General features: G+C 43.3%; 1 protein-coding gene across 1 annotated transcript in view; it reads right to left on the bottom strand.

Annotated features, from left to right (window-relative positions):
- Nucleotides 1-17,898: 17,898 nt before the first annotated feature.
- The window catches only part of POU6F2 (POU class 6 homeobox 2), a 470,270-nt gene continuing 461,452 nt past the window's right edge, over nt 17,899-26,716 (bottom strand). Inside the window, exons 10-11 of the mRNA XM_040471600.1 lie at nt 25,997-26,165; nt 17,899-22,464 (exon numbers count right to left, since the gene is read on the bottom strand). Of these exons, the coding sequence (XP_040327534.1) occupies nt 21,960-22,464; nt 25,997-26,165 (674 nt within the window). The 3' untranslated portion in view covers nt 17,899-21,959. The remainder of the gene's footprint in view (nt 22,465-25,996; nt 26,166-26,716) is intronic.

The raw sequence follows: 26,716 nt of genomic DNA, 5'->3' as shown, positions 1-26,716 counted from the left end.
GACGCGGGGCTCGAACTCACGGACCGCGAGATCGTGACCTGGCTGAAGTCGGACGCTTAACCGACTGCGCCACCCAGGCGCCCCTAACAGTTCACTCTTAAAGGGATTCAGACAAGATCACGGCAAGTAAAACACCCTCTCCCTTCCTGAGTTGGACCTCAGCTCAGATGAAGTCATCTGTCCCTTCCAAACTGAAGCTGCCACCATGGCTTAGTTTCGTGTTTGTGGAGCTGGCTGCTTCTTCTGTTTTCCTTGCTGCTTCCTCTCCCTTCCAGCCCTCAGCCCTCACGCTGGAGGGCCATGGCAGGTATGGCTTTTCTGGGTGGGCCATGTAATTAATACATGGTAAGGTGTTGATGTGGCCGCGGCTTGAATTTGAATAAGTTTTCCTCCTCCCCGGAGTTCTGAGCCTCTGTGCTGAAGACAGACACCGTCTCCTGTATCCATATTCATGGATCCAGATGAAGTCCGTGGGCCAATATTAGTTTAACTATGAAGTCTATCATTCTCAAATCTCTTTTCTCTAGGAGACATCAAGTCTCCATAGCTAGGGGAGTCATTAATTTATCTACTTGTTCATTCATTTATTCATCTTGCTTTTATTAGGGGTTGGGCACTTGCACGTGTCACTGGAAATACAAAGATTATTATTTATAATTTTTTAAATGCTTTATTTATTTATTTATTTTGAGAAAGAGAGAGAGAGACAGCAAGCGCATACAAGGGAGGCGTGGGGGAGAGAGGGAGAGAATCCCAAGCAGGCTCCTTGCTGTGAGCATGGAGCCTGACGTGGGGCTTGATCCCATGAACTGTGAGATCATGACCTGAGCCGAAACCAAGGGCTAGACACTTAATCAACTGAGCCATCCAGGTGCCCCAGAAAATACAAAGATTACTGAGAAGGAACCATTGTTAAAGGAAGACAATGGTGGTTTAGAATGAGTTTGGATTTTCTTTCAGTTTCCCTGAGATCGGGCTCCCTCAACTCAGATCTGCTCACTCGACCTTTGTTCTTTTTCATCAGCACGCCCTCCAACCCCTGATGGGTGCTCTAGCCTGTTCTCTCCCTCTCATTTCTGTCATTCCTGTTGCAGGAATGCAGGTGCAGAATCTGGGCTTAGTGTTTGGAAATGAGGTAAGAAATTGCGGAAGACTGTATCTCATGGCCTGTATGGAGGAGGCAAATGCAGGACCCAGAGGTGGGGTCACCTGGGTCACTCCAGCTCCACATCCCCTTTTTCATTAGACCCGGAAGCCCCTCAAAGAGCCCCACAAGTATTTCAGGGGCTACAGACCATCTTTTATGTGCTCAGGGACACGTTCACCCTGTCGGGGTTTTCCGTAATGCCCCTGGGCACCGTGGGTTTCCACCAGTGGCCCCAGCAGGTGGCTGCTGCTGTACCGCCAGATTTCCCCATTTTTATTTCTTTCTTGCTTTGTATACAGACAAGTATTCAGGAGCTGGCTTAAGCGTACATCTGAATGATAGTCACCTCGCTGTTCTCAGAATCCCTAGAATGCTCTACTGGCTAAGGATCTGTTACTAGGTCAACATCACTGTGCCTTGAATCTTGAATTGCATCTTGAAGGCACCTGTAGATCCCACTGTCTTTCGCCTCACCCCACTGAATAGTCTCACACCCTGCCATGGACACAACCTGAGTCCCCATGTCAGCAGACCTCACAGCACTATCTTGTCTTAGCTCCCCCAACATGTCCATGCAGCCCAGAACATGGCAGCCATAAAATAAGACTTAAGTCAAAATCCATGCCAAGAAAATTTTAGGACAGCAGCCTAGAGGCTGGAAAACGTGCCAGACTAAGGAAAGTTGCAAAATAGCTGAAAGTTACAAAATTCCACTCATTTCTCCATGGAGACTAGAGACTTTGGATTGAAACGGTAGCATCCAGCATCTGCCTGTAATTTTTCCAGCAGCATTGGGCTGCCCAGGAAGAAAAGAGAGGTTTGAATTGAATCAGGGTTGAGGATGAGCAGGCCTGGTAGGGCGTGGTGATCCAGAGCGTGAGGGGACTGAGAAAGCTTGTGACATCGTTGTTGGAATGATGGATTGGGAAGGTCAGCGGGGTGGCACCAACAAAGAAGGGCAATCTGGGAAGTTGGTAGGGTTATGTGTTTAGCAAGCATCTATTGATCACTGATGATGTGCCAGGCAGGTACAGCCGCAAGTTCTGGGAAAGTAGCCCTTGAAAAGTTGATAGGCTTGTTGGAAAGGTAGGTCAGTATGTAGTATAGCGTGCTAACTGCTCCAATGATCCAGAAGGCAGGGGAGTACAGAGGAGACTCATTTAACTTTATTTTGGAAGATTGGTTGGAGGAAATTCCACCTACCTGGAGATGAGGTAAGCAAGAAGGAGTTAGCCACTGAGAGGAAAATGTGCTCCCAGGCAAGGGAGGAGCTCAGGTGAAGGCTGGAAGATCAGAGAGAAAGAGGGTGGCAAGATGAGTGCAGGATGGCTGGGGCAAGAAGGATTGCACAAGAGTCATGATGCATGAGGTTGAGTGGTAGAGAGGACCTACATCAGGAAGGGTCATGTGGCCTCGTAGGATACTTGCAGCACTATGTACCCAGCCTGGTCCCTTCCCTTCTACCCTGACCGCCACCAAACTGCCTCACCATCATGGGTAAAGTCCAGAATCCAAGTCTGGGTGATGCTAACTGTGCTTCCTCAGCCGTAGTTGGTTAGACCACCAAGATCATAGGCTGGCATATTCACAGAGGAGCATGGAAAGCTGGCTGAGAGAGAGAGAGAGAGAGAGAGAGAGAGAGAAAGAGAGACACTGAGAGATGGGGGAGGGAAGAGATTTATTGAGTAGCTAGCTGCCCGGTTTTCCAAGTGCTTGTAATAAGTAACAAAGCTTGTGCCCCTTGTAATTAATTCCCCCTTTTTGAACTCAGTATAGCTCAAATGCATAACTGTTTCTTGAAACTAGAGGATCTTTGGATTGGGCTCACCAGGGAGGGAATATAAAATGAGAGGAAAGGGCCCCGGGCAGAACTCTGGAAGAGCAATAGGGATAGAGTTGTTTTATGTTTCAAATAGTCAATAACAGACTTTTCTTCCTTTTTTAAAAAAAATATTTTTTAATGTTTATTTACTTTTGAGAGAGAGAGAGACAGAGCTCGAGAGGGGAAGGGCCAGAGAGAGAGGGAGACATAGAATCTGAAGCAGGCTCCAGGCTCCGAGCTGTCAGCACAGAGCCCAATGCAGGGCTCGAACTCACCAACCATGAGGTCATAACCTGAGCCGAAGTTGGACGGTTAACCGACTGAGCCACCCAGGCGCCCCAATAACAGACTTCTCTAATCTCAGCTGTGGTTTCCTTGGCTGTACAATGACTTCCAAGCTTACTGAGTTCAGGGGTCAGCAAACTATGGCTGATGGGCCAAGTCCAGGCCACCCCTTGTTTTTGTTAACAAAGTTTTATTGGAACAGAAACATTCACATGTTGTCTATGGCTGCTTTGACCCTACAACAGCAGAAGTACATAGTTGTAATAGAGACAATATGGCCTGCAACACCGGATCTATTTCCTGTACGTCCTTTTGTAGAAGTTTGCTGACCCTTGATCTAGTTGATTCCTCTCAGTTCCATGAGCCACGCCCACAAGTCTTTTCTAGGCACACTTCTTAGATTTTCTGTAATTCTTTGCCTTTTTGTCCCCACTCCAGTTCTTTCTTTCGCTCATCCTAACAGTCCAGCCCCTTGAGTTTGTCAGGTGTCGATGGAAGATCCACACTTTGTCTCTATGGACTGAGATATTCTAACAGAAAGGATTTTCTGCACACCACACCCTTGGTTGAACCTTTCCTCTGAGATGCTTGAACCCATTCAAAGGTTGTAAAATTTTTTAAATGTTTATTTATTTTTGAGAGAGACAGAGAGACAGAGCACGAGTGGAGGAGGGGCAGAGACAGAGAGGGAGACACAGAATCTGAAACAGGCTCCAGGCTCTGAACTGTCAGCACAGAGCTGGACATGGGGCTGGAACTCGGGACAGTGAGATCATGACCTGAGCCGAAGTTGGACTCCCAGCCAAGTGAGCCACCCTGGTGCCCTTAAAGTTTTTAACAATGGTTCATAGTAGTGACCCTTAAAAGGGGTGCCTGGGTGGCTCAGTTGGCCCAAGTGTCCGACTTCGGCTCAGGTCATGAGGCTCAGGTCATGATCTCACGGTTCATGAGTTAGAGCCCCCGTCGGGCTCTGTGCTGACAGCTTAGAGCCTAGCGCCTGCTTTGGATTCCATGTCTATCTCTCTCTGCCCCTCCCCTGCTTGTGCTGTCTCTTTCTCTCTTTCAAAAATGAATAAACGTTAAAAAAATAATGAAAAAAAATTTTAAAGGCTGAGTCTTACTTGCCCTTACTGGTCAGAGGCCACCTCACTTTTCTCTTTTCCCAGTTGGGGTTGAGTGGCTTTCTTCTTTCAGCCTGCAAGTCCCTGAATTTCCAGACTCTTACCTGTCTCATTCTTACTGGCACCCTGCAGATACTTTTCTGAACTTATCCTTTTCTTCTGGTACCTTGTCAACAGCTGCCAGCAACAGCCAACACGTCTACTAATGCTCTGTTTTCCAGCCATCTCCCTAGAGCTGCGAGTCCACGAAGAACATTATTTACCTTCTAAGCAATCACAGGTGACATTTTACCCATGGTTCACCACCTCATGCCGTGTATCATCTTCGTAGCCTCCAATAATCGGTTCCCCAATGCACTAATTACTTATTAGCCAGTGATATATACTTTTTAAATTATAAATTTATTTGTTTATTTTGAGAGACGGAGAGAGAAAGAGGCAGAGAGAGAGGGAGAGAGAAAATCACAAGCAGGTTCTGCACCATCAGCGCAGAGCCCAATGCGGGGCTCAAACTCATGGAACCGTGAGATCATGACCTGAGCCGAAACCAAGAGTCAGACGCCTAACCTACTGAGCCACTCAGGCCCCCCCACCCCCGCCAGGGGTACTTTTTAAAGTATTTATTATGGTGGCGCCTCACTTCCAGGTACTGCCAAAGCCTATCCATCAAAAGCCACCAGAAACACTCCTATAGTCTAACAAAATTCACTCCATTCTTGTCATTCCCTTGCTGCTGCTGCAGCAAGGGAAACCGCATAGTAGGGGCACCACGGGTGGGTGTCTGGGGATGAGGAATCAGGGGAGACTTGCTATAGGACTTGGGTTTGTGCGAAGTGATGTCAGGGAGGGTTTAAGGAAGTGAGGCTCATTCTCGATTGGGTGCTTTTGGGAAATGGGGAGCGGCAGTTCAGTGATTGAGAATCTTGCCAATTTTTATCTGGGAGATGAGAAAACAAAGTGGGGCTAAGGTTGTCACTGGCAAGGAAGCGGTGGTCACTTGTGTGCAGGAGTCCTGAGGCCTGTCCATTAGGACGTTCAGGACATCCAGGAAGGACAACGGGACCCAAACAAAAAAGAGCTGCTGCTGAACAGGTGCTTTCCAGGGCTGAGAAAACTTTTTCCTTTTGCTCTCTGAGCAAACCTTGTTCAGACGACCTTCGGTGCATGGCATCAAGTCTACCTTTTAATGGGCATTAAAAAAAAAAGCCTCTTGAGTGGCAAGAGGAAGCCTTTGGGACAAGGAACATCTACCTCTTTATGTTGCTTAATGTTACTGTCATAGAGGTGCCCAGAGACCTTGGCAGTGAGTGCATTTCTATAAATCTTAAAAATCAATCAGCTGATCAATATGTAGGGAGGGCTGGTAGATGTGCCCACTTAAAGCACTAAATGCCTGGTCCAGCTTGGCCTTCCACATTATTGAGGAGACATTGATAAACTGGGGATATGCAAAGGATCATAAAGATGACCCTCGTTTCTCCCTCTCCTCCCTACTCTTTTCAAAATCATGCATTTTGCAGTCAGCTGGGATCGAGGGAATTGAATATGCACATTTTGAAGGAAAGAAACCACTGATGCGTCTATAAATACTGAGGAATATAATAACGGAAGGAAAAGGGACAAGTTATTGACCGTCGTTAAAAGTACAGCAAAGAATAATGGGCCTCCTCGGAATGAGGGAAACTTTTCAGTTATGATGGATCCAACTTCTAACGTCGGGGAGTGGGGTGTGGGGAGAGGTCTGCAGACAGAGGCCCCTCTCTGGGTGTTCAGAGCCAAGCAGATGAAAACCAAAAGGGTTTAGTGCACAGACAGGGCTGTCTCCAGCAGGGACTTTCTGTGGCCCCGGTGGTTTGTTTTCTCAGCCCTAACATCTACAATTTGGTTTTTAAAAATTTTACCTTGTGAGTCCCATTTGTTTTTTTCCTCTTTATGTTGATCCTTTTGGTCCGTTGAATGCGTACTCGTGTTACTCATTGCGATGCCTTTCCTTGCAACTGTCTCTCACTGGTGTGGATGTCAGGTGATTTGAACACCTTGACTCCCCTAGAAAGAAATGCTTCGTTTAGTCCCTTTCTTGGACCAAGTTGCTTATCATGGTTCTTTGCAAAGCTCATGACTAAGAACAGTTGGTCAGTCATATTTTCTTTGTGCAGGAAAGATTCGAAAAAGAAATATGGCTACATTTATCCTGGGACCTTAAAAAGAGCAGCATTTACATACAAAAAACAAACGCAGCAAAAACCAGACTATCCATCGCCATAGCCTCCTTATTCTCCTGCTGCTGCCAAAGATCAAAAACCTCTGTGCTCCTCCTTTGGAATTGTCCTTGGAGCTCATTTAGAAACCACACCAGCAAAGTGGTCTCATTACTTATTAATCGCATCTTTCTATTTGACCTAAAATTGTATTACCTAACACTGTCACCCATCTTATTTCGCTCAATCTGCTTCATATAGCTTTATGTACAGGATGGCATCAGGATGATATTCAAAGTATTTTACAACGCAAGCCACTCAGAACAGAGGCTGATTATGATCCACAGTTCTACCTGCCGTGGTAGAGAGCCTTTGAATATCAATTCTGCTCTGTGTTATTCCAAAATACTTGTTGAAATAAAAATGCCCTATTTATGGTGAACTTTGATATTTATCTGACTTTCCAGTGTCCAATCCTAACTGCTCAACTGGGGGGATTCCCCCTGGTGTGTTGTCTTCATGGTGTAGTGTGTGGGGCCTGGCCTCTCACTCTTAATAGTAAAAAACCTAAGGCTTTTTCTCTCCCCACCCCCTGGCTTTCAGTCATGAGGCAGAGTTCTGACCTATTAGCTACTCTCTTGAGCAAATCCAAACAAAACAAAGGTATTTTAGCGTTCATTCAAGATAGAGGCAACATCAGAGTTCTGGGTGATGACATGCAAGAATGGTGGAGAAAGTATGTTTAGAGAAGCTGGTGCTACAAAAAGATAGTTGTGCTTTCCATTTCTTAGTCCTCAAGAGACAGATCCGGTACATTTTCCTCTCTGGATCACCCAGGCACACGTCCATTCTCTGAGGTCTTAATTCCCTCTCTACGAATCCCCTCTTTTTTATCTAAGAAAGCAGAGGTGATTTCTTCAACTCGTGGCCGAAGGCATCCACTTAGAATCTCCTAAAAGCTGGCCTCAGACTTTGAGAGCAAGCAAGTATTTTTGTTAAATGGCAGAATCAGGGGCGCCTGGGTGGCGCAGTCGGTTAGGTGTCCGACTTCAGCCAGGTCACGATCTCGCGGTCCGTGAGTTCGAGCCCCGCGTCGGGCTCTGGGCTGATGGCTCAGAGCCTGGAGCCTGTTTCTGATTCTGTGTCTCCCTCTCTCTCTGCCCCTCCCCCGTTCATGCTCTGTCTCTCTCTGTCCCAAAAAATAAATAAATAAATAAATAAATAAATAAATAAATGGCAGAATCATGGGGAGAAATACCTTGGTGGGCCGAGATGTGGGCCCAAACCAATGAGACGTAATGAAGCAGGTATGCTGGTAAAATGCTCCATTTGGATTGAAAACATAAATATTTTCACATGGTGGAAGTATTTCATTTATCGGTACATTATGTGGCAGTGTTCTGTGGTTTTATTGTAGCCTGAGGTTCAATGTGACGTGACTATCATCCTCAGGGATAAGAAGGTGGCCTTAGGAGCCTTGTATTTGGTTCTCTGCATTTTCATCTTATGAACCCAAAATAGTTTTTAGAAAGTTCAATCAACTCTTCCCTTCTATTATGATTTTTCTAGCTCTAATAACCTTTATAAAATTTTTAAAAAATTTTTGAAAGAACCATTTAAATCCCTTAAGATTATTTAATACTATTATATAACCTTCCCTTTTGAAATGAAAGCGATATTACAAAGAGAATTACAAATAGAGAAGAAAACCCCTCACTTTTACATCAGACTTCTCTTCAGATGACGCAAGCAAGAAGCAAGTGGAGTGAAATATTTAAAGTGTTGGAAGAGAGAGGCCACCAACCTAGAATTCTGTATCCAGTGAAATTATCTTTCAAAACCAAAAATGGAGGGAGTTTGTTGTCAAGAGACCTGTGCTGAAAGAGATGTGGAAATAATTCTTCTGAGAGAAGGAATTTAATATAGGTCAGAGACAAAGGTCTACATAAAGCAAGAGCATTATAGAAGGAACAAATGGTGGTAAGATGAAACATTTTGTTTTTCTTATTTTTTTTTTTTAATTTTAGAGAGAAAGAACACACACGCATACAAGCAGGGGAGGGGGAAAGGGAGAGAAAGAGAGAGAATCTTAAGAAGGTTCCATCTCAGTACAGAACCTGATGTTGGGCTTGACCTCATGACCATGAGATCATGACAAGACTTGAAATCAAGTGCCGGGCACTCAACTGACTAAGCCACCCAGGCTTACTCTTTTTTTTTTTTTTTTTTTTTAAGTATTTCCTTTCTTTAAAAAAATGTTTATTTATTTTTGAAAGAGAGCGAGAGAGAGAGTGAGCAAGGGAGAGGCAGAGAGAGGGGACAGAGGACCCAAAGCAGGCTCTGTGCTGACAGCAGACAGCCCAATGTGGGGCTCAAACTCATGTACCATGAGATTGTGACCTGAGCTGAAGTCAGATGCTTAACTGATTGAGCCACCCAGGCGCCCCTGTGTTTCTTATTCTTAGTTGATCTAACAGATAATAGTTGGTTCAAAATAATAATGACAATGTATTTAGTCATTACAGCTTACATGTGAGTGAATGACAGCAATATTATAAGGAACAGCAGGGAAGGATAGGAAATATTCTGTTCGAGAATACTTGGACAGCTCCAGAAGGCAGTATGCCATCATTTGAAAGTGGACTTGGGTTAATTGTAAATGTGTACTGCAAACTCTAGGGCAACCACTAAAAGAATAAATAAATAAACAAAGAGGTATAATTGATATGCTGAGACAGGGGAGAAAGGGAATCATATAAGATGCTCAAGTAAACCAGTGAAGGCAGAAAAAAAAAAAAGGGGGAGGGGAAGACAAGAAAAGAAACAAGGAACAAGGGCAATGAATAGAAGCCATTACAAATATGGTAAATATTAATCTAACTACATCAATAATCCCTTTATATATGAATGGTCTAAATACACCAACAAGTGTATCAGTGTTTTCAATCCATCATAGTAAAATGTGCAGATCCTTCCTCCTCCTTTTCTTGATAAAGACTTTATTATAAACGCTGATGGCACTGGTATTATAAAGTTGGGGAAGGAAACTGAATTAGAAGAGAATTAGGGAAGACACTGAGCTGGGCTTGAGATGCCAGGTGCTGGGAGACATCAGGTCAATACATTTCCCATATATCTGCAGGCCAGTACCTTTTGTTTTCGCCATGTAACGTGGGGGTCCCCAAGGACCATAGTCACTAAAGGATCAGCTTGGTGGTGATATTGTACTTGACCTCCGTCAATGTTTGTTGAGCACTTAGTGTATATTCAGTGTAGGTACTTGATATTAAAAAACGAATGGGGCACTGTTTCTGCAATCACAGTGTTGGGCAGGTGAACATATCACCAGATTACTTAAATAATGAGCAGCAAGTTCCCGGATTTCATAATTTATGAGTTGTCTAGTTATTATATTCAGAGGCCAAAACCCAAGAGTGTTTAGATAGATTTTGCTTGGTCCCTATATATTTAAATTAAAAAAAATTGTTGCTGATATTTATAAGTTAGGATAATTCACATAAAAATAAGGGCTTTCAGCTTTTCTGGAAAAATGGGAAGGACTGCCGATGCTGGCCCTGCTTTCCCACACAGTGATGAGAGGCCAGAGCTGAGGCAAGGTTACGTCCTTTAGATAAGGCACGTGTTCTCCAGCCCATCACACTCCATACCACATCGTATCGTCCCTGACATTGAAGCCAAGTGTCAGTTCCTTTTTATCCTTCTTCTTATACTGTTCTCCTGGGTTCATTTTACTCATACACTTTACTTCTCAGCACTGTAAACATTTGAGTTTATGACCTCTATTATAACTGTAATTCTCGTGAAAAGCAACATATAAATGAGAACCAAATGAGTAGTATTTTGTTTAATCACCAATATTAAAGGGAAGTCTGTTCATGCCTGTTGTTCTTAACAGCATTCCCTCCAAAATGCCCCCCTGATGTGTAACCAAAGTAGACATTTATCATCAGCAGGCCTCCAAACCATCCTTCCCATGTCTCTCTGCTCAGGTCTGGAGAGGAAGGCTGGGCCATTTTGGTATGATTTATCGTAGTTTGGCTGAAAAAGTTCAACATCTGTTGGTATTTAGGGCATTCATCATCTCTCAGGCTGGCCATGTGCCTCCTCTCTCTGATAGGTCTGAGGTAGACACTGGTGGTGAGCATCGGGGGCTGAAGGAAGTGCACTGTCATCCCCAGGGTTTGTTCTTGCAATGTGGGTGATCCTGCTGTGTTTTTTCACCATGAAACTGGAAGGGCAAAAAAGACATGGTGGCAGGCATTGGGAGGGAAAATCATGCTGGGAAGAAACAGAAGTGTCACAAAAGGTATGCCCACGCATTCCATGGGCATCTAGGTTTGGGAGAACCTGAATTTTGTTGGTGGGCTTGAAGGATATTTCAGTACGGCCTTGACAAGTAGGCCTTGAAGCCTAGACAGACCTGGTCTCTTATCTTCATTGTTCCAGTGACTAGCCGTGAGACTTAGGGCTTGAGACAGCCTCTCTCTGCTTTAGTTTTCTTTTCTCCAAAAGGGAAAAACTAGTAGTATTTTATATTTGATGTGTGTGTGTGTTGGGGTGTGTGTTGTCAAATTAGATGGCAGGGAATGGGTTTGACGGGTTTAAGTTATCTTTCTGTCTGTTATAGCCTAGACTGGCTCTCCATTGGGCGTGTGTGTATAATGTTTGATGTGAATGTGATATGGTCACCCAAAGTGTTGATATGGTTTGGACTTATATGGAGAGGAAACCATTTTTTTTTTTTTTAACGTAAGGCAGAAGGTCTCAACCTAAGAAGGAATTCATGATGTTCGGCACTACAGTCCTGCCAATACCTGGGGATGCATATCTCCATGACTAGAACCTACTTTTCTTCACTAGTACCTCTTGCCTGGTTAGTAAAGCCTGCGTGGAAACAGTCTCAGGCATCACATCTCCTGGACAACCAGGGGGCTGTTGTGTTTTCCTCTAAGGTGAGCTGTGTGATGGGTCTAATGAAAATTTTGGGAGAATAATTCCTGAGTTTGGGCGACTCATGCAGCCGTGGTGCTTCATAGAGATGGGATTTCAAGATACATGAGTTCCATTTTTGATTTCCTGATTTGCCCTCTGTCTCTGTAGTTCAAGATAATCACATTAGGCAGCTCATAAATGTTAAAATAGACCAATAAAAAGATAAACAGCTGAACTATAATATGCTGACAATGGAAACTCTTTGTTTCTTGGGATTTTCTGATTTTTCTTCCACAAACACAGATTACTTATAAAATACAAGGTGTCAGCAAGAAAAACTGAAAGCAAAACCAAGCAAAAATGTTTCCCAATTGATCTCTCTTCCTTCGTCTGTAGTCACGATGTGGTCTAAGTGACCAGAACCACAGGATCCAAAGTAGACTCATCTGAGGCCCAGTGATCCACTTCGATGAGGCATTAGTTGGAGAGTTTAGTCAGTTGGGATGTAAGTCTTGATGGATCTTCCTCTATGAGAACATTTATTAGTGGCATAAGTAAGTGTAGGCAAGGCTGCAAATCTCAGATAAGAGGGCGCAATTTGGAAATGAGGACGTAATACATACATATAGTAGGAATCTAAGACATGCCTGTCTCCTTTCTGCTTTTATCCAGCATCATAATAAGAGCGCCTGGAAGGGGCATCAGTAATATGGTTCACTACTAATGTTATTGCATGTGGGTCTCTTACTCTTTCACTGAAGTTCAGGTTTTGAAGCTACTTCAGTTCTGGATCTGTGTAATTATACTGGCTTCCTTACCATCGCCTGTGTGCAAATAGCCAAACATTCTAGAAACATCACCATATTCAGAGATAATGCCCTAATGACCTTGATAATGAAGCCCACTGACACATACAAAGGCTGCCACACAGATGCCAGACTGTACTAGTATAAATAAAGCAATGAAGAGAGTGGGCCTTGTTCCTAAATGACAGCCCATCAGGTCTGCTGAAGCTAGAAGCACTTGACAGTTGGGAGCACAACCAAAATTCTTAAGGGTGACATGGGAGTATCAAAGAAAAATTCTGGAGTGGACTTGCCGGTCCAGGCCAGCTTCCTGTTTCTACCCTTATTTCATGTTCTTCACTTGCTGATGAGATTAGTCAAACAACCTGAAGGATTTAGAAACTTTCTCTTTTGCTTTTCATTTGGTTTCAACCCATCTGCCTTTGGAACAATTGGAAGTCTGTATTTTTATGAGGAGCCCGTGACTCTTGGTGATGTTGGAATCATATGACATATACAGTCATTTCTAACTTCCATTTATGTATCTTTTACTATTTCTGCCAGGCAGGAATCATTCAGGCTACATTCACCTAAATCATGGTGGACTTGGTAATTAGATAATTGGAATTTATCTTCAACAGCAGCCTTTCCTGAACTATACCATATGTCAAATACTGTACTTTACACAGGCATCAGACACCATTTCACAGGAGTTCAATGTGTATCCACCTCGGTGAATACTCTAATTCCTAATATATTTAAATGCCAGCCGTACTCATGAACTCTGAGCTCTTGGTCAAGCCCATTAATTTTATGATACTTAGTTCTCATCTCTAAAATAGAAACTCCTACACGTCCAAGGGCTTATGTTAGGAGCAAATAAAAAAAAAAGTACAGTAGTCCCCTCTTATCCATGGTGTCGCTTTTTGTGGTTTCCGTTACCCATGGTCAACCAGCCTGGAAGCAGACGATCTTCCTTCTGATGTATCTTCAGAAAATCAGTAGTAGCTCAATGCTATGTCACAATGCCTATGTCGTTCACCTCACATCATCTCATCACTACGCATTTGATCAGGTCTCCTCATCACAAGAAGAAGGATGTGTACGGTACAGTAAGACATTTTGAGAGAGAGACCACATTCATATAACTTTTATTACAGCATATTGCTATAATTGTTCCTCTTTATTATTAGTTATCGTTACTAATCTCTTACTGTGCCTAGTTTGTACATTAAACTTTATCATCACTGTGTGTTATAGGAAAAGACATAGTATATATAGGGTTCAGTACTGTCCACAGCTTCAGGTATCCACTGGGGGTCTTGGACCATCTCCCCTGTGCATAAGGGGGGGACTGCTGTACATGAAAGAACTTTGAAAATTATACAGATATAAAATTATCGTTACAGGAACGTCTGCCACATACAAATGACAACTGGCTAAAAGAATATATTGCCAAACTCCAAGTCCACAGGTAAGCCAAATCCGTAGGTCATTCAGAGGTCTCTGGCAGTGATTTTGTAACATGTAAGTGGTGACTGATAAACGTGCAAGCTCAGTACACGTACGCTGAAGGCAGCCCCGTGCCTGGCACATGGTGGAAATCCAGTAGCAATTTTGTGGAATTGAACAGAATTGAGCCTTAAAGAATGGGTAGAAGTTGGATAGGTTAACAGTGCAGTGGATGGATGTCCCAAGCAGAAGCACAGAATGTTCCTTGGGTAGCGAAGAAATTTTAGGAAGTTTGGTTTGAGAATTGATGAGAGGTGAGGCTAAAGAAGTAAATAAGGGCCAGGTCATGAAAGGGCCAGCTGTGCTGGAGTTTCGTGTTCACTCAGAAGGCAATGGTTAGCATAGGGAAGATTTTAAGTAAGAGAGAAATAGGTTCATGTTGGCCTTTTAGAATGATATCTTGGGGGGCACGTATAGGATGGGTAGAGAGACCAGGAGGAGCATGTCACGGTGGTCCAGGCGAGAGGTGGGCAGGTTTGAACTAAGTAGTGGCAGTAGGGGATGGAGACCAGGAGACAGAGTGTGGAAAACTGACATGACTGGAGCCATTTAAAAACAGACCAGGAGTGGCCGCTGCAGAGAAATGGTCTTACCTGTCTTTGTTTGGACTGGGCAAAACGGCAATTGTTTATTTTTTTATTTTTTATTTTTTCCAATATATGAAATTTATTGTCAAATTGGTTTCCATACAACACCCAGTGCTCATCCCAAAAGGTGCCCTCCTCAATACCCATCACCCACCCTCCCTTCCCTCCCACCCCCCCATCAACCCTCAGTTTGTTCTCAGTTTTTAAGAGTCTCTTATACTTTGGCTCTCTCCCACTCTAACCTCTTTTTTTTTCCTTCCCCTCCCCCATGGGTTTCTGTTAAGTTTCTCAGGATCCACATAAGAGTGAACACATATGGTATCTGTCTTTCTCTGTATGGCTTATTTCACTTAGCATAACACTCTCCAGTTCCATCCACGTTGCTACAAAGGGCCATATTTCATTCTTTCTCATTGAAAACGGCAATTATTTAAACAATTGCTTGAGAAGTCGGTGCGAGTATGGACCTCCTGACCACAAGGCTGATGGTTGTGGACTTTCTGAAGACAGAGTGTTTAACCCAGAGCAGCTTAGCCTGTTAACACCTATAGAAAAGCTTTCTCTCCCCCTCAACTCATGTAACTGTCCCTCTTCCTTCTCCTTATGATAACCCCTTGCTTCCTTCCATCCTACAAGCAGGATGCTATTTGGGTTTCTACCTGAATCTTTTCTCCATGAATTGTAATTCTTTGATGCCAAATAAGTGCTCGTTTGCCTCTTACTGTGGCTCTTCATTTTCAGGTTAACAGAGTCAAAAGGAATTCATGAGGCACAATTGCCAGGATTTGTGGTGACTTGGAGATGTGTATGTGGGTGTGTACAGGGGTCAAGGATGACTTCTAGACCTCTGCTTTGGATCGCTGATGGGTGGAGCTATTAACAAGGATAAAGGGGCGCTTGGGTGGCTCAGTTGGTTGAGCGTCTGGCTCTTGATTTGGGCTCAGATCATGATCTCCCAAACTGTGAAATGAAGCCCCACTTCGGGCTCTGTGCTAACAGTGAAGAATCTGCTTGGGATTCTCTCTCTCCTTCTCTCTCTGCCTCTCCCCGGCTCACATGTGAGCACGCATGCTCTTTCTCTCTCTCAAAATAAATAAAAATAAAAAAACAAAACAAAACAAAACAAAACAAAACAAAGATAAGTGGAGATAGATGGAGAAAGCCCATAAAGAAGAGTGTAAATTATGTCCACAATCCGCTTTAAGAAAACACAGTGATGTTTCATATGTTCTAGATAGATTTTCACCTAATACATAGAAAACCTCCACAGGTGTCTTCTTTTTCCCTTGACCATGGCTTTCTCTTGGTAGTGCCGATAAGCAGAAAGGTTCTCAAGGGCTGTTTGCTTAGACTCCTTTCAAAGGGAGGAATGATGGAGAAGGAACCCAGACCTGTGTGAGTTTATAAGGAGCTGGTTTCATCTGCTTTGTGACAGCTTGCTCCTGAACTCTTTCCAACTACGGATTTTTGATTAACTTCATCAACTATTGTCCTGCTACATTTGCCCCTGAACAGATGACACGTATATGGTTGGCTTAGTGGAAAATTGTATTGGGACAGCCTTTGGAGCCTTTTAAAACAGGTATTGGTGATTGTCTTGGAACTCGGGCTATTTCTGCCCATTCATTTACTGGTTTCAAATCAGCTTCAGAACTGTGTTTCATCATTTAGATTCTGAAATTTATTTGTGAAATATTACAACACAAGAAACCTGGAGTGATTCTAAGTTTCTTAAAGACAAGGATTCATTTTGTTTATTTCTGCGTGTCCACAACAAAAAGTTTCTGGCACATAGGAAGTGTTTAGCAGGTATTTGTGGAGTATGGAATGACTGAATGTAAGTGGTGGGGATCTTATTTTATGTTCATCTTTTTGTTTTCTATTTTATTAGATTTTATTACAAGACTTATAATAGGTAAAGTATATTAATAAAGTGATTCAGAGATATAGTTACAAAGAAATTATATTTATATCAGTGGTTGTTGCCCAAATATTGTATTATTGGTGCTGGAATGTCCTTGTTAAGCATGGAGATAATTATGACTTTTTAAGTTGATATTTTCCTGGTCTTTCTCTTCGGCCCAGCATGACGGTAGAACCCAACTTTGCTGAACGTGCCAACGTTGGTAGGTGGAAACTAGTAGATTTTTATTGTGACAGTTGAAATAATTGTGTCCCTTCAGTATATTAAGCATTTCTATAATGAACAAAAGACAACCCCATTTATTTTTATATCTTGGCTACTGTGAATAATGCTGTAATGAAGATGGAAGTCCAGGTATCTCTTTGACATACTTATTTTATTTTTAATTTGAGTATAGTTGAGATGGCTATCTTTTTAAAGATATATTAGCAAACATATTTTATAATAATAGGCTTAATTATAAGCATGACCTTTGCCCAGAGTATTTTTAGAGTATTTTAAATAGAAAGAAAGCTTGACAACGACTATATTTTGTCTTTCACTGCCCACGAAGGCAGAAGTATCAGCATTTTTTTTGCTCCTCTTAAAAATCCATCTCGGAGCTTCCTGGCCACTTTCCTTGCCTATTTATAATGTATGGACACTCCGATTTTTGGTTCTTTTGCTTGCCCTGAAGCACTTCTATCACTCACAAGATGAAGTTGATATATGGACCTCCATGTAGCATAAGAAATGTTTGCTGAAGGTCATTAAAGATATGCAGATTGTGATTCTAATTAAAAGTATTTTTTTTAACTGGTATTTTGACAGGATATACCCACCTTCCTTTTGATTTAGTAAATTACAAAACAACATTAACTCACGTTAAACTGAATCAGGAGCATATTCTAAATGCCAAAATTTTCTAGAACATGCACTGACAGACATTGCTTAAGAGCAGGAAAAGCTCTTTTCCCAGCAGAATCCTCTATATACGTGACACACAGCTGGGTGTTAGTAGGAGACTGGGGTGGCTGCGGGTTTTGTCCACCTACTATATAGTTTCCGTCTTCCGTCTTCAGGGTCTTGTGGAGACTTCCTCCTTCATCCTTGGGGTCCCGCAAGTTTGTTATCACATGGACTTCCCCCTCTCCCCCCCGCCAATAGACAAGAAGGGTCTGTGACCCTGAGTGGCCGATTCAAGTACCTCATTCCCCAACACAACTCCTCATTTAGAGACAGGCACACAAGACTCAACATCTGGGGTCTCCGTCGGAGAAGGAAGCTGAGCAGGGCAAGCCGATGAGCTGCTTGGAACCACTGTATCCAGCTGTGCTCTTGGTCGGGTCAAAACAGCATGGTCTCTTTTTGTTTCTCCAAGTTTAAGTTGGATTTCTGTAACCTGCAACCAACGGAGTCCTAATTTATCTAGTATTTTATTGGAAAAGTTGAAACAATCATGACATTAACTGGTCTGCCTGGATTCCCTTCCTCTTCTTAACAGCTACCATTACAACACACGCTCATTTACATGCTTGCAATTTAAATGACATATCTGAGTTGAAGACACACTTAGCCTAGAAGCTCATGTCAAACAATTCTTTATTTTTTATGGTACAAATTAAAAGTGACAGATCTGAAGCTGTTAAGAAATACACAAAGTGCAGCTTTACTGACCATACAGATATTGCTCTAGATTAAGTACAGTTTCGTCAGGGTTTTTTTTTTTTTTTTTTTTTTTTTTTTTTAAAAAAAAAAAAAACTATACAGAAAAATCAGCTTTGTTTTCAATGTCAGAGCAAGTAAGGAGCTTTTAAATATCCAGTTTGGCTTCTTGGTCACAAGTCCATCATGTCAACTTCTCATCATGATGATTTTTTCAAAACAACCCAGTCGGTTTTCCTGCCCTCCTTCCTGCTGCCTGCCCCACGCATGGAGAGGCAGCTCTCTGTGGTGCCTCATCAGTGACCCTGGTGACCAGTCTAGATCACAGCACGTAGGACAAAAACAAAAAAAAATCACTTTCTTAACAACAAATAAACAAATGTGCCTCACATAATTTCAAGTTGAAGACAAGCAAACCACGTGACGAAAAGCGCATTACAAAATGTTATCCAAACAGATTTTACAGTCAAACATTGAAATGAAAATCAATTTCCTTTTTCTCCATTTTTTTAAGCTTGGTCATTAACTGGGTACAAGTAGAGTGCTGAGGTAAAACATTGATGAACAGTTTGTATTTCTTTTTTTTTTCTTAAAATAGGAACAGTTTAGTATTGCAAGATTGTCAGCAACATTTAAGCCATATCTATACAATGTGCATATACCTACAAATACTGAGCTTTGGTCCAGCGTAGAGAAGATGAGCAAAGGCATTTTACAATTTCTTTTTGGTTATAGCTTGAGTTCTTTGATACGCCTCTACTTGGTTTTCTTTTTTCCTAGCTCCTTTTGCTGTTTTGTTCTCTCTTTTGTGGGGTGTGTGTGTGTGTGTGTGTGTGCGCGCATGTGCGTGTGTATGGTGTGATTACAACATATAGAAACCAAAACCTTGCAAATGCAATTAAAACTCTCAGCGGTTCAAAATGGTTTTTTTGGTTGAAAAAGAAGAAAAAAGCCCACAAACAAGTGTGAAATATAACATTGGTAATTTTTCGTTCTCATCAAACCATGAAGGAAATGAAGCTGACCGTGATTTAAGAATATGTAAGAAAAATATTGAAGCTTGGAATACAATCACATGTGCCCGAAGTGGCTTTTATTTTTTGTTAGTGGCAACCTTAACCTTCAGTTCATGGGAACATAAAAGACGCTTAAGTGCTGTTGGCATATGAAGTTGTTACAAGTGGAAATAAGAAATGTCATAATAAAAATTAAGCAGTAGGTGAGGTCCCGAAGACTTACAAGTCACACAATATAATTTATATTCCTAAGAATTTGTTCAGGCACCTTTTTATGCCTTGTAGCAAAAAATTCATCTGTAAAAAATTAATATAAGAAGCATTACAACACCTTATAAATAATTTATAAAACAATACAAAATTATAAAACTATAAAAAAAATCACTGCACATGAATGGTTTTACGACTGTGGGATGAATATATTTCTTTTTTATTCCACTCTGGAAGATCACTTTTATTTTTTACTTTCACTGTCCTAGTTATCCCCTCCCAATTATAGATCTCCGAACGGAGCAGGCCTTATGCAGCAGCTGCTGGCATATGTTTACACATTTAGCATCCGTTATATGTCCGCTTGTTAACTTCTCTTCCTGGGGAGCTTTTCTTGACGGAATTTGGAGCAGGTCCTAGGAGAATACAAAATCTGTTTAATTGATACGTTTTGGATTTCTGGGTTGTTGGTGTTTGTGCGGTGGATTTGGTGGTGGCGAAATGGGTGCCGTGATGTCGTTGGCATTGAAGATCAAGTTAGCTGTGGTCCATTAGCCGTGGTCCAGTTAGCATCAGACTGGTCCAGTGGAAACACCTTCACAGGCGAATGATGCCACTTGCAGGATTTCTTTCTGAGTTTCCTTGCTGGTGGCCTCCTGACTACTGAGTGAATCATGAGCCGTCTGGGAGGGGGGTGGGGTGGAGACGCTCATACCATTGCACTGACATCACCAGCCTAGGGGCCGACAGAAGAAACTCAAACTCCCACGGGGGAGGGAGTGTGTTAGGGAAAGAAGATAACATTTCTCTTCAGTCGGGCAACTTGAGGGTTTTGTTTTTTCTTTCATAATTTACTTCTACAGAGCACATGAGTGTGATTAGTAATTAACTATTCAGGAACATTTGCATCTAGACGGTGTGCACATTGGTGGTTCTCTTTGCCAGCTCCTTTGAACATACCTGCGGGATCCGGGTGTCCACCTGCCCAGCCATCCTCGCCTCTCACCCTTTCCTTCTGGCTTACTAGGTTATTTCGGCCCACCGATCTTTTAAGTTATTTTGAAAAATGAATTAATCCCCTAGTTCTAATGGTGAAGGCTATTCTGCTGTGTTAGACAAGCCGCTTCTAGATTTTTTTCCTTCTAGTGGAGGCACTTGATTGCTACAACTTCTTTTCCCCTCAAGAACCCAGCCCCCAATTCCAATTGTTTAAATTTGTCTTCTAACTTTCTGCTCTATTTGTATATCCCAGGAACAACTGCTCCCCCCCCTGAAAAGAGACTGCCATCCCTACTGGAATGAAAATAGTAGCAGAAAAGATGGGATTTACAGGATACATGATGGCCTTTAATGATCCAGTCACAATCCCTTTCTTTTTGGCCTGTTTTCTTTGTGTGTGTGCATATGGGTGTGTGCATGCTATGTGTGTGTTTTGACTGAAATCTTGAGACATTTCTTTGGCTATCAGACCTCTGAGAGAAATTGCTTTGCACAGAAGCATAACATAGATGTAAGTATTGAACCAAATGTGCAGTTTATGTTTATATTACAAAATTGGTTTTGGTCAGGTCTCCATGTACGTGGCCAACAGACTGAGAAAAATCCCAAGCTCTGGTGTGGACAGTGAGTACAATTATAGCTTATGCCAGTGTTGACAGTTCATCGAGCAAAGCCCTCGTTATTTTGGAGTCTCTCCTGCATTTCACCGGGATCTGAGTGGAAAGGACACGGTTCCCACTCTGTGGCCCTCCAGCAGACCCTGGAGGCCACATGTGAGGGAGATGGAGAAATGGAGGAAAAATGAGAAATGCGGGCTCCATTTTCTTTTCTCAAACCCACAAGTCATAGTGAGAAGAAAGCAATGAATGCTTTGGCACACGATCCAGGATGTCGCCCCCTCCCCCCCCCAAAAAAACCCACAAACAAAAAGAGAAAAGAACGCCCCACCCCCAATGAAAACCAACAGTGAGCCTCACATAATGGCTTCAACGATGGCACCCACACCACAGGTGGGGACAGAGATGGGTAAGATGGGAGAAATCAGGCTTCTTATTTTTCCTTTAAGTACAAATGTAAAAATTCCTAACGCAACTTTACACGCAGAGAAGAGTAGACCAACGATCGCGTTTGCAATGCCTGTTTCTGACTTTGGTTAATAGGTTTCATAGTGAAATCAGCACTTAGAACCTGAAAGAATGCAGTCCCTAGTCCCTCCTCCAGGTGGCAGGCTTGTATTCGCTTTGAACAGATAAAAGTTTTTGTTGGTTTTTTTTTTGTTTTTTTGTTTTTTGTTTCTGTTTCTGTTTTTGTTTTTTGTGGTTTTTTTTTTTGGTTTAGTTGTTTTTCTTTTTCCTTAAAATGTGTTCACATTTTCATAATGTACAGAAAAAGGTATGTGGTTATTTGGTTTGCTTTAAGTCCGTTAAAAAATTGGCTTTGGGGGGAGATGGGTGGGGGAGGGGACTATCCTACCGCACACACCTGCGGCGGGGTGTGTGCCTTGTTTAAAAATTTTCAAAAATTGTTTTTTTTTTTTTCTTTTTGGAAAACCAGTGGACACGTATAAACCATTCCGTCCACTTGGTAGTCTCCTTAGTCCTTTACTTATAAGGGTGATGACTGGAGCTAGTTTTCAATTTTATTTTCAATTTATTGTTATTATTATTAATTATTATTCTCAATTATGGTCTGCGGAGTCCAAAGGGTGGAGTTTCGTTTCTGTGGGTTTTGCTTCTGATTCTGGGCGGGCGTCTCTTTAGGAGTTTTCTTCCAGAGAGTCTGTTAAGGGCTCCAGAGGGACGGCCGTGGCCGGCTCGTGCTGTTTTAAGCGTTTAATTGTGTTCTTCAGGGCTTGCCTCTTATTGCAGAACCAAACTCTAACTACCTCCCGGTCATAGTTCAGCTTCTCGGCAATTTCGGTCATTTCCTGCCCAGAGGGGTGTGTGTTCTTCTCAAAGTGGGCATTGAGGATCTCAAGGGCCTGGGGTGTGAAGGAGGTGCGCCGCTTGCGCTTTTTGGACGGTTCGCTCCCGATAAACTCGGTCAGGTTCTGCATACCTGCTCGATGGCGGGCCTCAGCCTCAGCCATCCACCGCTCAAGCACCGGCTTGATCTTCTGGGCACTTTTAGGGGTGATGTCCAGCTTTTCAAACCTGGCAGGATACAAAAGGCCAGGGTTCAGTTTGGCTGTCAGACTGCTAGCTATAGTGTTCTCTTGGGCTTCCTGTGGTAGGAAAAAGTGGCTTCTCAGGATGGTGTGTCTGGGGGGAGAATTGAGAAAGAACAGTCTTACACTGAGTCCTCTGCCAGGGTGGGCCTCCTGCCTGCCTGCCTGCCTGACTGCCTGGCAGAGCGAATTCACTCCAGATTAGCAGCCAGCTCAAGTAGCCGACCCCGCTCAAGCCAGCGCGCCCCCCTCCCCGCATGCTTCATGCCCCCATGCAGCCCGCACAGCCACGCGGATGGGGGTGAGGAAGGGTGCAGACCACAGGACACACGAGCCATCATGATGGGAACAGACACAACTCGCAGATCTTTTTCCCCCCGTGCACCCTGGACAGCTGAGCTTTCACGCTGATCGTGCCGGCCGCATTTCCCCCTCCTCAGAATCCTCAAGGCAAAGATGAACACCAGGCAGCGGCATCCGAGCCGACAGCTGCCGTGGCCTTCCATTTGAAATGATTCTTTTTAGGTTTCACGGTTCATTTTCCTTAAACTCCTCCCACCGACTCGGTTAGGCAAATGTTATAGCTGTTCCTTACCATAGTCGGTTGATGGCAACTGGAACGCGTTTCTTTTACGGCTTTCTTTTCATCTCTGCGTATGTCTTATTTTAATCTCTCTCTCTCTCTCTCTCTCTCTCTGTCTCTCCCTTCCCCTCGCCCCTTCTCTGTCTCAGGTAACCAACAATTTGCACCATATGTAAGTTAACAACATGTGCCCCTTTCAGGTGAAACACAGCCCGTGGCTACTTTACTGTTGGACTCAAACAGCCGGACACCTTGTAATTGCCACGAACACCCCCCTTCTGGATGTGCTAAGGCCACGTCGTGCCTTTTGAACACTGTCCAGTGTAATGGTGTACTTTTGCACCAGGGTATCAAGCTGTGTTTAATGTGGGATATCTGCACACTGTACTTGAGTGATACCATTTTCTGTAAATGAGCTCTTCTATGTATCAACTGCCATCAGCACTCCTCTGCTACACTGATTTTTAAAAAATGGGAAGCATCTTGGATGAAATTATATAGAGTGTTTTAAGAGGTCATCATGGTGGCAGATCAGACTCACTCTCCATGAAATATACCAAAGGACCACTTGCTTTTATTTGCTTGTTTGTTCTACATCCAAATTCACAGCCCTCCAGCATGACAACTCGGGATACACAGATCCTCTTTTGGATCCTCTCTGGTTATACTCTTTTTAAGTGGTCAGTGTGTTGAAAGACAACCGTCTGACTGCAGAGCCCATCTTATTACAATAGTCTGTTCTCATAGAGCTAAAATGAACCTGCATTGGCCAGTCAGAGTATGTTCTATAAGGACGCTTGCAGAAGAAAACAAAAGGATAGTCTTCTTTTATGGGCCATAATCTTATCTTTGACAGTGAATTTTAGATATTGTGATAGCAGGCAAACAGTGTCAAGGTTTAATTGGATTTCCATAGCATGGCCTTCCATGTATGGTTCGAGGAGTTATTTATTTATTTAAAAAACAAAACAAAACAAAACAAAAAAACCCAACCAACTTCCACTACTGATCAAAGGGGGAAGAGGTACGTTTTGCTTTTAATGTAAAAGGAACTAATCACCTAATATCATTTAATGAGCTTGGCCCCTGAGGTACGCTCCCCCAGAGCTCCAACTGCCGTGGTAATTTGCCACATACCACATTTTACCATCATTCACCATGAAAGCCCCAGAGTTTAAACTCTTGATGGCGTGACAACAGGCTCTAGGGATAAAGCTTGCATTCGGGATGCAGGGACACACCTGGGGTGCCCAGTGTGTTGGTGGTGTTTCCTCCTCTGTGTCTCTGACCAGGAGGGGCTCATCAAAGCCATGCCTGGGAGTCACTGCAGCTCGTAAGTGACACCTGGGTGAGCAGGTTCGAATGCAGATTCCTTCCCACCCCTTAAAATGAACCTGAATTGTTCCAATGTCAGATCATGGTCTCTTTCAAGACTTTCATTTTTTTTCTCTTGGTAGTTAGCTCCTAGAACTGGCTCACCAAAACACTAGGAGCTAGAGAAAGGCTGTGAAGTCAAGGCATCTGACATATTCTGTTATCCAGTGAATTCCAGGGGTCTCTCTCTCTCTTTTTCATCAGCCATGGCTTTCTTGGCTTCCCCTGGGGAAGACTTTAGAAATCAACATATTTGATTGGAATGCCCTAGGCACACTATGTGCTCTGGTGGAAAACATCAGATGGCACTTAAACCAATAAAAGGAAATCACGTTTTAGGACTAAAAATAAGCCAAAGAGGACGTTAGCAAAAATAACAAATTGGCAACAACTTAAAAACCTGTAGCTGCCTTTATCGCGGGGCCGTCAAGATGAACCAAAATTAATGTTTCCCGACAGGGAGCCACAGTATTCATATCATTGATGCCGCTTGTTAGTGTTGATGTTTCTGTACATGTTGTTTGGAATAACATATACAAGCCTTGAAACAAATTTCCCAGCAGTAGTAGTATCCTTGTATAGACTGAATAAAGGTTATTTTCTACAGGGAGGTATCTTATAAGAAAAAACAGTAGGGGAGACCATAGAAGTGAGAGGATCCTATGGCGCTTTTTGTATTTAACAACAATCAATGGGTTTTATGGAAAATCATTGAGCAAAATGTGAGCTGCAAGCTACTACCCCATACTGATGTTATTTATAACCTTAGTCTTAAACTGCAGGAAAAGTACACTTCCGTCCTTTGGGGAATACATTAAAAGTATAAAGAGCAGATAAAAAGACAGCATTTCATGGATCACCAAGAACAAAATCCACTTAAATGAGTTTAGAGTTGGTTTCTTGGCTTTTCCTGATGGAGGAGGACTCCTAAGGCATTGCCCAAGAGGAAAAAGCTCTTACAGAAGTGCCTTTGTTACCTCATGCATAAACATGGGATTAGCGCGACACACACATGCATGCACGGGGTCTGCTTCTGGCGGCTTGACCCAGATCAACTTGAACACAACCAAGGCTGGATGCTTGTCATTTATGCATGTATTTATTTTGGAGGGGTGGGGACAGGTGAGGCCAGATTCTCACTACCCCTGCCTGCGCCGCGTAAAGCAGCGGCTTCTTTGAAAAATGTGCTTTTAGAGTTGTGTCTGGGAAGGCAATGCTACTGCATTCCTCGGCGGTCACGAGACGGTTAATTTTCTTTTTAAGGTGTTTTTTCTTGGAAGAATCCTGAGAGCCATCCCTGGGCAGAAATGGTGGGAACGGCAGCTTTATGACATTCGCTCAGGACGCCTGTCTGCAGACAGGAGACCGTGGCTCTCAGCCTCACAGGAGGGTGGGGAGATCCAGAAGGAAGCTCCTGGCCCGAGGTGGGGTACTTCCAATGAGACCGCCTTCTTTGTGAGTTGACAGGAGTTATCAAGCCAGGACCCCAAATTTGCTTCAGCACCTTCGTTTCCATCAGTGTCACCAATTCCAACATGTAAGCGCCCCAAACTCAGTCCCCATACTCTACCCCTCCAGCTCTGCCCACCCGAAGAAGAAAAGCTGAGCCATGAGGACAAACGAGGCCCAGGCCGGCCAGGAGAGGTGACAGCATGTGGGCACGGGTTACCTGCAGATGGCCGACTGGCTGTACGCGGGGCCCTCTGTAGCACTGAGAGCCTGTCCCACCTGAGTCTGGGTCAGGCCAAGGGACAGGCGCCGGATTTTAAAAGCTTTGGCAAATTCTCGGATCTCCTCCAGATTAACCCCATCCACCTCACCCGCTGCCGTTTGAGGATCTGTGGAGATGTTTTTAAAAATAGGATCAATACGTCAACACACATCCAAGTAATATCTGTTTATCACGGCTTCTAAGAAAGTGGCTCTCTTTGAGAGCAGAGTGGTGGGGAAACCAACATTGTCCAGTGTTCCCTGTGTGTCCCACGTGAGGCACCCAAGACCCCATCTTCGAGCCATCACACCTCCACAAATCATCCTTCGGATGTTTCTTTCCAGGGAAAATACCCCAGGAAGCTCACACCGCCGCTTTCACAATACAAGAGCATGCTCCCTTGGGGTTCACAAGTAACAGTCAGGGCAGGAAGGCACTAGCTATGGGATGCAACTCCATTTTGCCCATAAAGATGTTCAAATATTGTGCGAAACTATAAACATGGAAAGGCTTCAATCTGAAATGTCTTAATTGGATTCTTTAGGGCTAAAAATTGCCCTTGGAAAAAATAGCATTTTGTGTTTTTCCTTCACCGGATCACCACTGCTGTCAGGCTAACAGATGGTAATGCTGTCTAATTTCTTATGTTCACATTAGCCCCTCAGAAGACCATGCTTA

This window comes from Herpailurus yagouaroundi, unplaced genomic scaffold, assembly GCF_014898765.1.
Source record: "Herpailurus yagouaroundi ecotype Mexico unplaced genomic scaffold, PumYag 100, whole genome shotgun sequence".
In the NCBI taxonomy this organism is placed as follows: domain Eukaryota; kingdom Metazoa; phylum Chordata; class Mammalia; order Carnivora; family Felidae; genus Herpailurus; species Herpailurus yagouaroundi.
This window is presented reverse-complemented; position numbering and strand designations above follow the sequence as displayed.